Source organism: Crinia signifera, chromosome 1 (genome assembly GCF_055691185.1).
Source record: "Crinia signifera chromosome 1, ASM5569118v1, whole genome shotgun sequence".
Lineage (NCBI taxonomy): Eukaryota > Metazoa > Chordata > Amphibia > Anura > Myobatrachidae > Crinia > Crinia signifera.
The window spans coordinates 174,581,499-174,598,516 of NC_139217.1; the positions used below are offsets into that span (position 1 = coordinate 174,581,499).

Sequence of the window (17,018 nt, forward strand, 5' to 3'; positions counted from 1 at the left end):
CAGCGGTTTTGATTGCATATAAATATAGCAGTGTTCCATGTAAAGGCCCCCATACACTTGTGCGATTTGGCCTGCTTTCACCTGATTCCAACAGATCGGGCCAAGAAACCTGGTGAAATTGGGCCAAATTGCATGTGTTTGACATACGAATTGACGCAATGCACGGCCCCGTGCGCATTTCTTAGTTTCTTAGTATGGTAAGGTTCATAATAATCACAATATATTCTTTAGTATAACCATACCATTTTTGAAAGTTTACATTATATATATTTGTGAAGGGACTATCTTCTTTTGGGACATGAAGTGGAGTTTGCAGATCGTATAGTGATACAATTATATTAGTATTTTTAAGGTTGATTAGCACAACTAATGTTATGTATGCATCTATAGTCACACTCCAACCAACTTTTTATGGTTTTCATGGTGATGATGATCTTGAGATCTTGAGAGTACACATATTATTATTGTTATTATACTATATACCACTGTTATTTATATGGCCCCACAAGGGATCCGCAGGGCCCAATTACAGAGTACATAAACAAATAAGCAAAACAGTGACTTACATTTGAGTACAATAGAGGTAGAAGTACGGGGTACATAGCTGCATCAGCAGAGGACACTGGCCTATCAGCGTGGCAGAAAACGCAGGATTTGGTGCCATCAAAGATGGTTTAAGTAAGAGAAGTAAAAGCACATGAGGGAAGAGGGCCCTGCTCGTGAGAACTTACAATTAACGCTGGCATGCAAAATAGTGACTCCTTATTTTGCAGAAAAGTTCTGCAGGTGAGATCTAATCATTCATTTTGGAACAAGGGGCCTAATTCAGAACTGATTGCAGGACAAATTTATTCACAAAATGGGCAAAACCACATGTACTGCAGGTGGTGCAAATATAATATGTGCAGAGAGTGCATAGTTACATAGTTACGTAGTAGGTGAGGCTGAATAAAGACTTGCCTCCATCTAGTTCAACCTGTGTTTTAATAGCTTATCCCTTGTTATATAGTATGTACTGAAATTTATAAGACAGATTTTGTTTCTTAATTGTACCCATGGATGTTTTTAACCAATAAATGTTTATCCAACCTTATTTTAAACATATTTATTGTGTCTGCCGACACCACCTCTCCAGGAAGAGAGTTCCAAAGTTTGTTCTGACCGTAAAGAATTTTTTTCTTCCAAGGGAACAAAGGGGCAGATTTATTAAGCTTGGTGAAGTGATAAAGTGTCTGTTTTTTATCGCCGGCCAATCAGCTCCTACCTGTCATTTTTCAAACCAAGCCTGTACCTTCACATTAAGGAGCTTATTGGCCGGTGATAAAAATCCAGACACTCTATCACTTCACCTAGCTTAATAAATCTACCCCAAAATCTTTTTTCTTGTAATCTAAACTTATGCTCTCGTGTCCTATATTCCTTTCTAGCAGTAAAAAGGGTGTTTGACAGATCATATATAAATGTCTCTTCTCTAGTGTAAATAGTCCCAATTTGCTCTATCTCTCCTTGAACCATAGATTCTCCATACCCCTAATTAGCTTTGTTGCTCTTCTTGGGATTTTTTCTAATTCTATGATGTCCTTTTGATAGTGTGGGGCCCAGAATTGTACTCCATATTCAAGGTGCGGTCTAACCAATGCTTTGTACAGTGGCATAATTACTTCTGAGTCCCTAGTTTCCATGCCCCTTTTAATACAGGCTAGAATTATGTTGGCCTTTTCTGTTGCACTACACCCCAGTTTGTTATCTATTTGGACTCCTAGATCCTTTTCAAGTACTGAATTACCCAATGGCTCGCCACTTAGATTATAACTAGCACACTGGTTATGTCTCCCAAGGTCCATAACCTTGCATTTATCCACATTAAACCTCATTTTCCACTTTTTTTGCCCATTCATCTAGATTGTCAAGATCATTTTGTGGTACATGTGTGGTCCACTGTCTGTTCTCCCCTAGTAAACACTGATGAGAAGAACCCATTTAACAGTTCTGCTTTTCCCTTATCCTCCGTAAAACTTTTACCATTGATATCTGTTAATGGGCCTATGTTCTCTATAATTATTTGCTTACTATTTATGTACTTGAAAAACTTCTTGGGGTTGGTTTTGCTTTCAGTGGCTATGCGCTCTTCATTTTCCCTTTTAGCTATTTTGATTACCCCTTTACAAATTTTTATAGAATTCAAACGCTCTTGTTTTATTGTTGATTGCTGCACTTACTTTTTTGTCTAACCATGCTGGCTTTTTTTAATTGAATTTACCCTTATTGACTTTTGGAATGTATTTAAGTGCATCCTGTCCTCAGATCGGCGCTTCCAGCAGATCAGAGAATCACCCTTGCTAATGTATGGGAATTCTAATGCTGGGACCTCTACACATCCTCCATGGCAGCGTTCGCCAACCCGTCGCTCGCGAGCGACGGGTAGCTCGCCGGGTGTTTTAGAGTAGCTCGGGGACTCCAGTCCCCGCTGCCGCTCGTGTAATGGCGGCGACTGGGCAGGGTAAGTGCGGCCGCCTCTAAGCGCCATCAAGCGGCACGGGCGCAGCAGCAGCATGCGCCTCGCGGCATCTAGCACAGCAGGAGCACGCGTGGACGGAGTCCTCCTGCCACTCATTGGCTGTGTTGGTGTGTATGCGGTAACACGGCGGCGTACCGGGGCGACAGACTGCAGAGAGGGACCCTGGAGTGACTGACAGCCCGGGAGCGAAGGGAGAGGTTTCCCCAGCAGCGCACGGACCTGAGTGAGTTCCCGCCCGTCACCGCACACTGTTTGTCCACGGGTTGCCGCACTTATCGACGCCACAGGTATAATGGGCATCATGTGTATGGCATATGTTTAATGAGTCATTAAACATATGCCACACAAATAATGCCCATTAAACATATGCCCCACACCTTGATACTCATTAATTAATAATCATCAAGGTGTGTGGGGCATATGCCACACACGATGCCACACACTTGATGCTCATTAATAATGAGCTTCACGCTGTGGGGCATTTGTATAATGGGCATCATGTGTGGCATATGCCCCAGATACCTTGATGATTATTAATTAATGAGCATCAAGGTGTGTGGCATATGTGTAATGGGCATCACACTGTGGGGCATTTGTATAATGGAGCTTCACATTGTGGCATATGCATAATGGAGCATCACGGTGTGTGTCATATGTATAATGGGCATTGTGTGTGTGGCATATGTATAATGGAGCTTCACATTGTGGCATATGTATAATGGAGCATCACGGTGTGGGGCATATGATTAATGGAGCATCACGGTGTGGCATATGTATAATGGAGCATCACGGTGTGCGGTATATGTATAATGGAGCATCACGGTGTGGCATATGTATAATGGAGCATCACGGTGTGTGGCATATGTATAATGGAGCATCACACTGTGGGGCATTTGTATAATGGAGCTTCACATTGTGGCATATGTATAATGGAGCATCACGGTGTGGCATATGTATAATGGAGTATCACGGTGTGGCATATGTATAATGGAGCATCACGGTGTGGGGCATATGATTAATGGAGCATCACGGTGTGGGGCATATGTATAATGGGCATCACGGTGTGGGGGCATATGTATAATGGAGCTTCACATTGTGGCATATGTATAATGGAGCATCACGGTGTGGCATATGTATAATGGAGTATCACGGTGTTTGGCATATGTATAATGGTGCATCACGGTGTGTGGCATATGTATAATGGTGCATCACGGTGTGGGGCATTTGTATAATGGAGCATCACGGTGCGGGGCATATTTATAATGGGTATCACGGACTGCACTATTGGGGTCATGTGTATCTGGCACTGCACTATTGAGGGCATATGTGTATCACACCCCCATTTTCCATGGCCGCACCCCATGTGGCTACAGCTCTTAGGCCCTTATTCTGGTTGGTGCGGTCAGAGCCGCACACGGGGCTCCGACCGCACAAACCAAGGGCCGCCCACCAGACGGATCGCCACGGCCGTCCGTACACGGACGGCTGGCGATCCGCATTAAAATGGTGGAGGCTACGCCTCCACCATGGTGGGAGCTGCCCCCTGCATTCGATGGTCGTCGACCATCGAAGGCAGGCCCGCACGCCGCGGCAGCTCCCGCAAGCTAAGACCACACGGACAATCGTCCGTGTGGTAGCTTGTATGGGGGCTGAAAGCTGACATCCGGCGACGTCAGCTTTCCGCCCCCATGTCATGGTAATGAGGGCGTCATGCCCTCATTACCATGCATACGCCCCGCGTTTGCATGGGAACGCCCATGAAACGCGGGGCGTACACATAGGGAAATGAGGGCATGAAGCCTCTCACGCCCCTATACGCCCCCTTTGCGGCGGACGAAATACGTCTGCGGCGAAGGGGGCTGCACATGCGCAGATTGACCTCTGCGCATGTGCAGAGTCCAAACATCGGCGGTACGGCCGCACGCGGGCCGTACCGACCGAATCAGAATAAGGGCCTTAGAGAGCTGACCATGCCCCCATAGCGGAAAAAATGGGGGATGTAGCCTCGCAGGAGTTCCACGGTAGTAGCTGAACCCTCTAATTTTTGGCTGTCTCTTCTCCTCTGCCTCCAGTGTTGGGAGGTATGTTTGTGACATATTGGACATTACAGTGTGTGCCATATTATGTCTGGGGCATTGCAGTGTTTTTTTTTTTTATATTATGCAGATTTTTTAACATTTTTTACTTTAGTAGCTCTTCGGGCGGTTTATTTTGTCGCGAGTAGCTCCCGACCCAAAAAAGGTTGGAGACCACTGCTCCATGGATATGAGGAAAAGAAATGTTCAAAATGTACAAATGGAAGCCTTTTTTTAAGAGTTAGTTATCTTACTGTAAAAGGGCCATTTCAATAATGCATGGATGCCATCAGAATCTGACTATCATAAATGGATAAATAATATTTTCATCTCATGTTGCATGTGTTTTCTATTTTTTATTAGAATGAGAATGTGTTAGGCAAGTGCAGAGAATCAATTTTGCCCTGTCTGTAACTAGTAGTCGCCACTGTCTGTAACACATGATCGGATCACTAGTGTACCCAAAATTCAATTACAAGTAGTGGTGAGAACAACCTATCCCTATGTGTGCTAAATTTGGAGTGACCGACCCATAAAGTAGCAGAGATCATCACTTTCTCACTCTTCTTCTATATTGTTTTTTTTAAATACACCAATATTGCTTTGGGAGTACTTGTATTGAAAACCTATATGTAGGTAAGACTCAACCCATATAAAAAGCATAGCAAAATTATGGTAATATTCTGATTAGATTATTTTTAAATTGAAAGTACAGTAAGTAGTGGCCTGAAGTGAATTACATTTTTTTTTTCTAAAAAAGCCAGTGTCGCTCAAATTTGTTATATAAATTCAAATAAAAAATGTGTAAAAAAAATATATTATATTTCCTATATAAGGTAAACATGACAGGTCCTTATGATGAATGAAAATGTTTGCTTGGCAATTTTCTCACCACTTTTCACCAATTAATTTGGCACTCAAAGGGTTAAACCGAGTGCCAAAAATCTTGGCCTGCTTGAATAAACCGAATGGTAAGAGGAAAGATGAGTGGAGTGAGAACTGTTACTGCTATCAGTGCAACTACACAGTAAGATGTTTTTTCATCTTAAAACAGTTTTTGAAAAGCTATGAGAAGCTAGAGTACATTCATTCTGACACTACATTTCTATAAACTGCAGTAATGGCTTCTGGGGAGTTAAATAATAATGTGTAACTATATAACTCCAATACAGGAAGTTGTAATGCGATACGATACACTTTATTGTTATTACCATGTATAACATAGCAACAAAATACAGTTTTAGCATCAGCCAGATACAATATACAGCAATTTCTAAAACTTATGTCCCCACTATACATTAATATGAAAAGAAAAGAAAGACCTGATGTATCAGATACCAGAATTTAATGTGACAACCGCTCTTGGGGATAAGCAATTCTTTAGTCTGCTTGTATCGAATACACCTTCCAGACGGAAAGAGTGTGAACACTCTCTGAGTCAGGTGAGTTGGATCCTTCAGAATATTACGTGCTCGTCGCAAGCAACTTTTCTTCTCAAAATCCACCACCGTCAGAAGAGAAGTCCCAACAATCCAATCAGCCAATCAGCTGTAAGAACTACTAGTTGAACCATCATGCCGTCCACTACTGTAAAGCTCCCATGCCATACCGTTGCGCAGCTGATTAAGATACGTTCAATCCTAAAAGTTCTTGATGAGCCTTTTTTAACCAAACTTCCAATATTCACAGACCCGGTCAGATTGTCAAAAATTTGAGTTCTTAAAAACCTAACAGTGAGAATAAGATGATACATTTACTTACGAACTAAAACAGTGGGCAGCGGTAATTAGCCAGGTATTGCTGATTAGTGAGGCCCCACATACGTGGTGACCATTGAGACGCAGGCTGGCCTGCCATGGCCATGCACCCAGAGCAGCTGCTGTTCCTCCCACTATTCTACTTGTAACGTCTGGACCTCCACCACCACAACCTGTTGAAGTAAAAAGAGTAAACAACATGTGTAAAAAGCAGATTTTTAGCCTTCTTTGCTCAAAATACACATTTTAAAACTTAAATATACAATTCATAAATTAATTAATTACTTCACTTTACCTCTCTCCAAGAATTGGTATATGTCTTCCTCAGAATACGGTCACTAGGTTGACCCCATTTAGGCTGACATGCATTGGGTCGACCACTGAGGGTCAATAGGGCTTAGGTCGACACCAGAAATGGGTCGACATGGCTAAGGTCGACAGGGGTGAAAGGTTGACACAAGCATTAGGTAGACTTGAGTTATTAACTTTTTTTTTCATGCCCTACCATCCACTGTGGTGTGGTAGGAGAATAAAAAAATGGGGCAACACGCCGAAAGCATAAGAATTGCAGCGAGCCATGCGAGATGACATGGTACACTTTGATGGTGTCCATGTTGACTGTGTCGACATTCAGGAAAAACAAAACGTGAAAAACTCATGTCGACCTTTTGACTCTCAATCTTTCCATTGTCAGCCTAATGCTTGTGTCAACCTTAGCCATGTTGACCTATTTCAGGTCTCGACTTAAGCCAGGGTTGACCTAAAGTCAACCCAATGCATGTCAACCTGAATTTGATCGACCCAATGACCCATACCCATCTTCTTCAGGGGTGTAGCCAGAACTCTGTGGGTCCTATAGCAACATTTTGAAGGTGTTCCTGTCCCAGTGCTTCTAGAGAGGCACCTCTCTACAGCAGTTGTTAATGTTATGCCCCATAATTGTGCCCCCAGTTCTTTTTCTGAACCATAGTAGTAACCTAATCCACATTATGTCACATTGTAGGGCTGCAAGAACACAATTTTTGGCACTGTTGGGGGAACACTGATCCGGAATGATCTGCGATAACACCCTTAAGATATCACCCATAGCCACCTCCCAGTCACTGCCTAGTACCCAATACATTTCCAATACATTTCTGAAACCGTGCTTCTCATTGGCTACTGCACCTCTGTGAGCATATACCATTGAACGCGATATCTGTGCACATTTTTAGCTACTGAGACGTGTGTGCAGTTGAAAATACCGACCATTTGGGTGAATATTGTCTTTGTGCCTGCCTTCAAATCAGACCATTTCTATTCTGTCTTTGCCATATCATGCATTATTAATGTTAAAACAAATACAGTTGCATCAACAAAACAAAAGCACAATAAAAAAAAAAAGCAAGGCGTTTATTCATTATAGTTAAATCAAAATATACACTGAATTTATATTACGTTTGCAGTCAAAAGTTGTGCTAATTCCAAATGATGCCATGCTAATGGAAAGTTCTTATTTAGTAAGGTCTTATTCACTAAAATAATGATGTGTAGTTAGAGGCAGCTCAAGAAAGGGGCACAATGATTCATAAATCTGGAAATACATATACAGAGACTGGTTAACACTGACATATAGGCCTTTATTCAGATCTGATTGCAGTACAAATTTGATTGGAAAATGGGCAAAACAATGTGCACTGCAGGTGGGGCAGATGTAACATGTGCAGAGGGAGCAAGTAGCAACAGATGCCGGGCGTCGTGGCAGGAAGTGGCTGCTAAATTTAAACAATATTTTGAGAAGACTGGCCAGCCGGTTATTGGCTAAGCGAATTCTCTCAGCCAATCAGCAGCCTCCCATCTCTCTTTTTAAAATATTTTTTAAAATTCAGCAGCAGCTTCCTGTCCGCCATCTGCCGCTACATGCTCCGCACCACTGCCCAGTCCACACCGATTACAGATGCCCGGACCCCACTGCTGCACAGATCACTAAAAAGCGATGTGCCACTGATGGCCCCTATCCGATCGATTTTGTGTGCTGCCTCTCCACAGTGCCATCAGGTCATTGAACATGCTGACTCCTAAGCCTTGTGCCCTAGGCTGCATCACCAGTCACACACCACTTGCTATGACCCTGCATTTGACCAGGTAGAGGTGGAATGAGGAGTGGGAGAGAGCTGGATGAAATGTTTGTAAATGTATATAGAGTATACAGTGCTGTTTAGCAATGACACATAATGGGGTTAGTAGTGTATTTTAGCACACACCTGTAAAACTCTGAATAGGGACCTGAGTGGCTGTACTAACTACAGTAGTGATTGGCACTGAAAAGGCAAATTAAAAAAAAAGAAACATGGTTATTGTATGACTGGTGTTCGCCTCATTTTGCATTTTAGCCTAAACTTCCATATAATTTTAGATGTAACACATATCAACATACAGATTCAAATACTATGGGGTATATTTTATAAAGGTCAATTCTAATTGATTTCCATCTATTTCAGATCAATGAAAGTCATAATCAATGTTTGGCTTCCAGCGTTACACACATACTAACAGGTGATTTTTTATTTTACATTTTATTTTTTTATTATTATTATTTAATTTATTTATTTTTATTTATTTAAAAAATTAAAAGCATATCAAAATGATGGCTTAGTCCCCTATCTTCTCCTATCTCCAATATCTGTCTTTACAGCTCCCTCTATCTATATCCACAAAGTTTGAAACATCATTTTGATTTCACTTTCTGTTAAGGAGTAATTTGGTCCATCAAGTGGCCTCTAGTGGTCACTGGTGGTACTTCACCTAAAAAAAGTGAGACTATTCTTTATACATTCTCGCATTGATCAATTCATGAACTAAATCTCACTATTTATTAATATCAGATAATTTAGTGTGTGCAGAGCCCCTACAATGTCTATATATATATATATATATATATATATATATATATATATATATATATATATATATATATATATATATATAGTTTAAACTGGCTGTGTCCATGCAACTTTATTTACTGGCCACGAGTGCCGCACCTACAAGCACCTATATACATATATATTGTTGTAATTTCAACCTTTAGTAAATATACCCCTATGGGTCTAATATTTAAAAGTGGGATATGACATAAATTAAAAATAATACTTCACATGGTGCAATTTTGGCTATGGTCAATTTTGACTCTATACTTTCCCTTGACTATATTTCTGTGCGATTTTGAACTAGAACACTAGATTGTATACAATATAGTCAAAACTGACCTGCCTACACAGTCTATTTTTACTTGCGATACCTGCATCGCAAGCTTTATAGCCCCTGAACAACATACACTCAGAACACACCCTACATGTGAATGCCCCATTGTCACCATGATAGGCCCATTTTGGCTAAAGCACAAATGGTAATGAATATCTGTTTTAATAACTGCACAATGTCTTAAAACTTCATTGCATGAATGTCTTACATAAATTTGAACATTAAATACTGTAAGAGTTTAAGATTTTACTTACAACTGTATAGAAGGTTCTGTGCCACGTCAGCAGTGATTTCTACAAGTAAAAATAACAATGTGTGGTTATTATTTTATGATGGAATTACAGCATGTAATGATTTAAATAGTTCATACAAAACTTACAGTAGTATGGCTATAACTCTTATAAAGCCTGATTTACCCATACCTCACAACTTTGAAAGTGCCTAAATATTGTCACAGACGTGTCTTCCCACAAGGCCACACCCCTGTTTTGACGCTGTGGGGGCATGGCCCAGAGGCTCTGTGAGCTTCTAGCCATGCCCCTAGCCCCCTGGCTGTGGAAATAGATGCTGTGCGCATACACACAGCGTTTATTCACTGACATGGGGGACTCCAAACAGCCCCCCCCCTCCCACGCTGTGGGACACTGCCGGCCATGGGAGGGACGGGGGAACGTCGCAGAAAAATGGCACATTCCCGCATTAATTGGGACTGTTGGGAGCTATGTTTAACTTTGCTTCTTTCCTCTTTAATAAAGCAGCAGGTATTGCCCAAGACACTAGTATGAGTTATAATTTAGTGTTTTTCTATCTGATACTACTGTACCTAGTTCTGCCTCTGACCCAGCATCCAGCAGCACAGATCACAGGGGATATGGTTGCTAGACATACATTGTGTCGATTATGGATTTTTTGGTTGGTAACCTGCGCACTGAATCTCTTTGTATTCGGTTAGCAGCCGCACTAAACGGATGACTGTCGTACAGTGTGTGCACACGCTGTTTGCCGCTGCCGTACAGTTATCTCCGCCTGTCTCCAAAGTAAGTCAGATTGTCATGGGGGTACTCTCTCCAACGCGTTTCGGCGTATGCCTTCTTCTAGGGAGCTGTCTAGAAGAAGGCTTACGCCGAAACGTGCACACACAGTGTGCACACACTGTACGACGGCAAGGAGATCGCCAAGGAGGAAGCCCCGGCAAGAGGTGAGTACGGAGAAGGGAAAGTGAGGGAGTGAGCTAAGGGACCTGTAGAGTGGTGAACAGTCACCGGAACGGGTACCTACAAACCCGAAACGGTGATCTCAGTAACCGCCACAGACAAGGTGCAGCGTCCGGCCAGTTCCTGCCTGCACGGTGAGCAGTGTGATACACGCAGCTCCCCGGAGCAGACAGACGGCGCACGCAGCCCCAAGAGTCCGGGACCCACAGTGCACACTGGCACCCACAAGTACCAGACCCGGAAAACCTGAAGAAAAGAGGTACCTGAAAGCTGTATCCAAAAGTAAAGACAATCAGGGCCGGCGCCACCACTAGGCAAGGTTAGGCATTTGCCTAGGGCGCCGGCCACTAGGGGGCGGTAGTGAGCTGCAGCCGGGGAGAAGCAGCAGCCAGCAGGAAGCTATGCCCAGAGAAGCTGCCATGCCTGCAGAGGAAACAAGCAAGCAGCTATTTGTGAGTAACCCCGCCAGAGCCCGCCCGCATACTAGCCAGCTGCTGCGCTGACAGACAGTTCCGAATCCCCAGTTATCAGGCCTGCCTGCTACAGCGGGAAACTTCGTAGCCCCTGTCAGTCAGTCAACTGCCTGTCAGCGTTGATCCCCTGCCCGCCTCCCCACCCTGGATGGTCTGGACGGGACATCGACACACATGATGATGCGGGCGGCAGAGCAATGTACTGACTTTGGCGGGTGGAGGAGCCGCCGCCGCCCGACCGCCCAGCTACATAGTGAGTGTGTTTCACTAAGTAGCTGGGCTGGCGGGCGCTCCTCCACCCGCCGGAGTCAGTACATTGCTCTGCCGCCCGCTCGTGTGTGTCGGTGTCCAGTCCAGACCGTCCATGGTGGGGAGGCGGGCAGGGGATTAAGTAACGCTGACAGGCAGTTGACTGACTGACAGGGGTGACAAAGTTTCCCGCTGTAGCAGGCAGGCCTGATAACTGGGGATTCAGAACTGTCTGTCAGCGCAGCGGCTAGCTGGTACACGGGCAAGCAGTCCCCTGCACCCTCGGTAGTTTCATTACTTTATTAATTATAGAGCCTGGTGGGGGTAGCGTCTACGCGCCATGCAGTTGGAGCCTGGAGCCAGGCAAGGAGAGACAGCGTGCGGAAGGAGCCGTGCCGGAAGGGGGGGGGGGGGGCGGTGTCCTGCAGGTTTGCCTAGGGCACCTAGATGCCTTGCACCGGCCCTGAAGACAATTCATAAGATATCAAACAGCGGGACGCCGCTATTACCATTGACTGAAGGACATAATTCTGTTTATTCTGAACAGAACATTTTTGTTCATAATATCTTTTCATTTTTTCATCAGTTTCATTTTTTCATGTAATTATTCATTTATTCAATATTCTTTCACGCTTGTAAAGGAGTGATACCCAGTGGTGGGATATATGCACACAAGTACTGCGACTTTTACAATTTATGATTTATGTTTTGAATAAATAAGAAATTTCTTAAGACATGCATCACATATCTTCTATTTAAATCACGCATAGAGGTCATCAAGTTTGAGGTAGAGCGCAGCACAAACCATCTAGAACCTATACATTGTGTCGACAACTAAAGGTTGACACATTAAATAGGTCCACATGGTTAAGGTCAACAGGGTCAGAAGGTTGACACAAGCATTAGTCCACATGGGAAAGTCGACAGTCAAAAGGTGGACATGAGTTTTCATGTTTTTCCCCACAAAACAGGCGGTATTTCTGATACAGTGTCCATGTCGACTTACATCGAAATTCAGGACAATAAAAAAAAAAACAACCTCACGTCGACCTTTTGACTGTTGACCTTTCCATTGTTGACCTAATTCTTGAGTTGACCTTCCGATCATGTCAACCGATTTCATGTGTCGACCTTTAGTGGTCAACCTAATGTATGTCGACCTTCATAGTGTCAACCCTATGACCCATACCCGATCACAGCAGCAGCCAACAACACGGCTCGGACTGTGGCGGTAGAGTTGCACCACTGCATTTTAAAATCATTTTCATTTTTTTATTTTCTTTAATGGTCAGCATGCGGAACACTTGCCTGTCAATTGTAGTGAACGCTTGTCAATATCGAATTGTGCCCCATGGGGGTTATTCATACTTTCCATGAATACATTCTGAACTGATAGATTTTTGGTCACAGCATTATCGAATGTGAAAATAGTCAAAAAGTCTGGAATTACACTTCCTGGGCTACAGAGAAAGAAGTAAGTAATGTATAAATAGACGTGTTCAGTTGAAGCACAGTAATACACTGTTCTAGTATAAATCATTAAAATTCAGCTTCCACATTAAGCTAGCAACATCATTTCTGGGAATGAGCAATGAATAGCTAATGAATCTGAATATAAACACCATTTATTTTGTAACTTTAAAAGTATGTTCTTTAAAACTGTCACTGTTTAGTACAAACAAATGCATAAATAAATACATGTTTGTTAGATTTTTTTGAGACATGGGAGACTTATCTAAAAACAGTGGGGGTGATTCAGGTTGGTATGCAAAAATAAACTCCTCTAATGGAGACCGGTGGGGCAGATGCAACATGTGCAGAGAGAGTTACATTTGGGTGAGTTATTCTATGCATATGTTACATCTGCCCCACCTGCAGTGCACATGGTTTTGTCCATTTGCAAACCAACCTGAATTAGGCCCTTTATCTTAGCCACTAAAAGAACAAACATGGAAATATGTGAAGAATGGAATGAAACGCGTGTGATAACATTGCAAACTGTACAGTGGAATGATCTTTTACATAATAAATAATTACATAGAAAATAATTGTTCACAACATGTACTTTGTTATGTACACGGAGACTGTATTTCAGCTACAATCTTCTGTAATGCTTCAATAACAGAAAGTTACCCCGTGACGTGGGTGCCAGGGGCGAGCAGCTGACATCACCGGATGTCAGTTACCCACCCACTTCCTGGCGAATGTGCACGCATATGTAAGGTGACCTGAGAGTCACTGTAGATATGCGTGCATTCACCACATCATTCGATAGTCAGCGACCATTGAATAATGTGGGAGCTTCCCCCTGGCCTGCGATTGGATGTTTATTTTAAACATCCATTCACAGGCCATGTGAACTTACGTGTTGTGTGAGGGGGGGGGGGGGGGGGGCAGGTGTACTGGCATTCGGCGGGCGGCATCTGGTGGACTCGCAAGGCTGTGAATTTGACCAGAATAACCCCCAGAGAGCAAGATAATTATTACTGCACTGTAATGGTAACTTTGGGGATTCCCAAAATCTACCCCTTTACATTCACCCAAAGCATCTGTTTTGGATTTGGCACTCCCGACGAGGTGATAAAAATGACATTGTTACTCAGGCTCACGTTATGCATATAACAACACCGTATCTCAGAGGGTCCATGGTTATTACACGCAAAGCACATATAGTTTTCATATATCACATACCTTAGGCTAACAACTTGAGAGCTATTGTACTGGTCCCTGAGCTCTGAATTGTCAAATGTTGATTTAACCTGTGTGTAACAAGATGGATATTATTTAACAGCTATAACAGATACTAGCACCAAAAACAAGAACGTCTCTGAAGGAAAATTCAGAGTCAACTTTGTAATGTCTGATGAAGTTGTTCCCTTATATAATCACTATGATACTAATACAGAGTAGTCTACCATCCATCATTTGCAGGTAAAATTATATTGAGCGCATAAACTCAAAACTACTTACAAATTCTTCAATTTGAGCAGCCAGTGTCTTAAATGCAAGGCTATTTCTGCTTTCATAGTCTGCTGTGTAATTTGCATTTAGGATCCTAAACGAGCCATTGTAGTAAACTCTATTGGTGCTTGGAGTACTTGTACCTATGAAAGAACCAACAACTTATTAAATAATAGCAAAAGTTAGTTTTATTCCAACAATTCTACTTAAAAGTAAATATATACTGTTATACCCCCCACAACTGACTTAAAGGGAATATTCTTTGGTCCCTGGTCAACCATCAATTCTACTGTGAATGTGTCAATGTCAGTGCTTCAACCCCTCTTGCGCCAAGCCATCATAACTATATTTTTTCTAGGTGTGGATATCGGATATTACAGTATATATTTATTTTCTGTTTGGTGTTTTCTTTATGAAACATTTTACATATTGGCATAAAACTAATAATCACCAAATTCAGCCTAGCCCCTCATCAGATCTTCATGTAGCTTACATTAACGACCAGAAAGGATATCAAAGCTTTATGCCCATATATCCCATTTAGTTAGAATATTTAATTAAATACTCTATTATTAGTGTTGTATGCATCCACTATTTTATGCCGCTTTTAAAAAATTCCATACATTAACTATAGTCTTTTAGAGTGTATGTATTATACATAGTGGATGAGAGTGACATTTCTCTAGTAAGTCCACTGTCAATCAATGCTTGAGGATTTGTTTCTATTTTTACATTTGTTTTTTTGTTTAGTTTTTTTGTAAGGCCCGTGGACATTTACATGTCTATTGAAACATTTTCCTTTTTTAAAGATTAGTGCCAGTTTTTCTTGCTTTTTAGAAATTAACTCACAATACATTGTATTTTCATGTTTTAATAGGAATAGGAATGGCCATCAAAGTGGTTAAACATGAACACTGATGTACCATTGGTGTTTAACAACTATGGTGTCAGAAACCGCGGTGCGCGTTCGCATCTGCTCACGCGTCCGCATTCCTTACCCACTGGCTGGTGTGTCTTGCGGCGCAGGCTACTATTCTATCCCCTCCCGGGTACTCTCCATGACAGGATCTGAGTGTCATTACCCTGAACTCTTGCCAGCGTCCCACGCCATATGGGCGCCGCCATGCCACCTGCAATCACGCGACTCTGTTTTCCAATGATTTCCCTGTGACCTTGTTGCTCTGACCTGTGCACTGACCATGTGACTAAAGGTGTGCACACACACAGGGCGGATCCAGGATAAAATGACAGGGGGGGCACCATGAGAGGAGAGGGTTTGGCAGGGGGGTGTTAGTGGTGTCAGTGTACATACTAAGAGAGCGGTGAGAGAGAGGAAAGCAGAGAGAGGGTGGAAAATAGCCCCTGGCATTTAAAATACACAGGCCTACCATGGCGACAAAAGTGAAGGATGTAGTTGTGTGCGCACCGAAGACGCTCTGGAAAAGGGGGTGTGGCCACTCAACAGGGGGCGTGGCCTTCTGTGTAGTGTACCACACCATATACCACTTCTACATATTATGCAACAAAATACTAGACCCCAATATACTTGCCCCTTACACATGATGTGAAATGGAATGAGCCAAAATTTACATAATGCCACATGGGTTGAGCCAAAATTCACATAATGCCACAAGGATTGAGCCAAAATTCACATAATGCCACACGGATTGAGCCAGAATTCACATAATGCCACACAGATTAAGCCAAAATTCACAATACGCTTCATAAACAGGGACATTGTGCGCCAAAGGCGTGCATTAAACATTTACACCATAATGTCCATTACAAGTTAAATTACACGACATTATGTCCATTTTGTTTTATGCCAAACACCATAATGCCTATTAAAAATTATGCTACATAAGTGCTGCTTATCTACATGCTCATTGCCAAGGGTTCCATGCTCATTGCCAGAGGATCCATGCTTGTTGCCATGTGGGATTACATGCTCATTGCCAAGGGGGAATACATGCTCGCGGTAAATGGGGGACAGCCACCGCCAGGCAGAAGTGACAGCCACTGACAGTGGCAGAGCCTGGCTGTATTCAGAGCACTGCAGGTCCCGGGTATTTGAAATAATACCCCTTTCACACCAGAAAATGCATTACCGGGTTGGCCCCTTTTGCACCAGCCTAGTCCCTGCATTTTCATGTGAGGGGGAGAGAAACCACCCCTCCCCACCTTTAACCAGTTAGCTCATTTAACCGGCTATATCTTCAGAACCAACTGACCCATTTACATGAGCCAAGTATCATATTGAAGAACTTTTGAGTGAGCTTTGAATAATTTTGGTCCCGTGAAACTGGAATGTTTGGTTCCAGAGTAATCTGCCCTCAAATAGCATGAACAGCCATGAAATTACATTTAAAAAATAAAAACATTGGTTTCCCCTCAATATCTCTGGAACTGAGTGACCGATATGGACCAGCCTGGTATCATATTGAAGGCCCAGCGATTTGGAATTGAATGAGATCAACAAGCTTCTGTGATGCCAGGGGGGACTGGCAGCCATCAGAACCGGGTGTGGGTAG

The 17,018-nt window shown here is 42.8% G+C and overlaps 1 protein-coding gene across 1 annotated transcript in view; it reads right to left on the bottom strand.

Annotated features, from left to right (window-relative positions):
* The window catches only part of LOC146026887 (transmembrane protease serine 11D-like), a 49,742-nt gene that overhangs the window by 6,658 nt on the left and 26,066 nt on the right, over positions 1-17,018 (bottom strand). The window contains exons 3-7 of the mRNA XM_083157942.1: positions 14,497-14,630; positions 14,218-14,285; positions 12,835-12,986; positions 9,845-9,883; positions 6,355-6,523 (exon numbers count right to left, since the gene is read on the bottom strand). Of these exons, the coding sequence (XP_083014068.1) occupies positions 6,355-6,523; positions 9,845-9,883; positions 12,835-12,986; positions 14,218-14,285; positions 14,497-14,630 (562 nt within the window). The remainder of the gene's footprint in view (positions 1-6,354; positions 6,524-9,844; positions 9,884-12,834; positions 12,987-14,217; positions 14,286-14,496; positions 14,631-17,018) is intronic.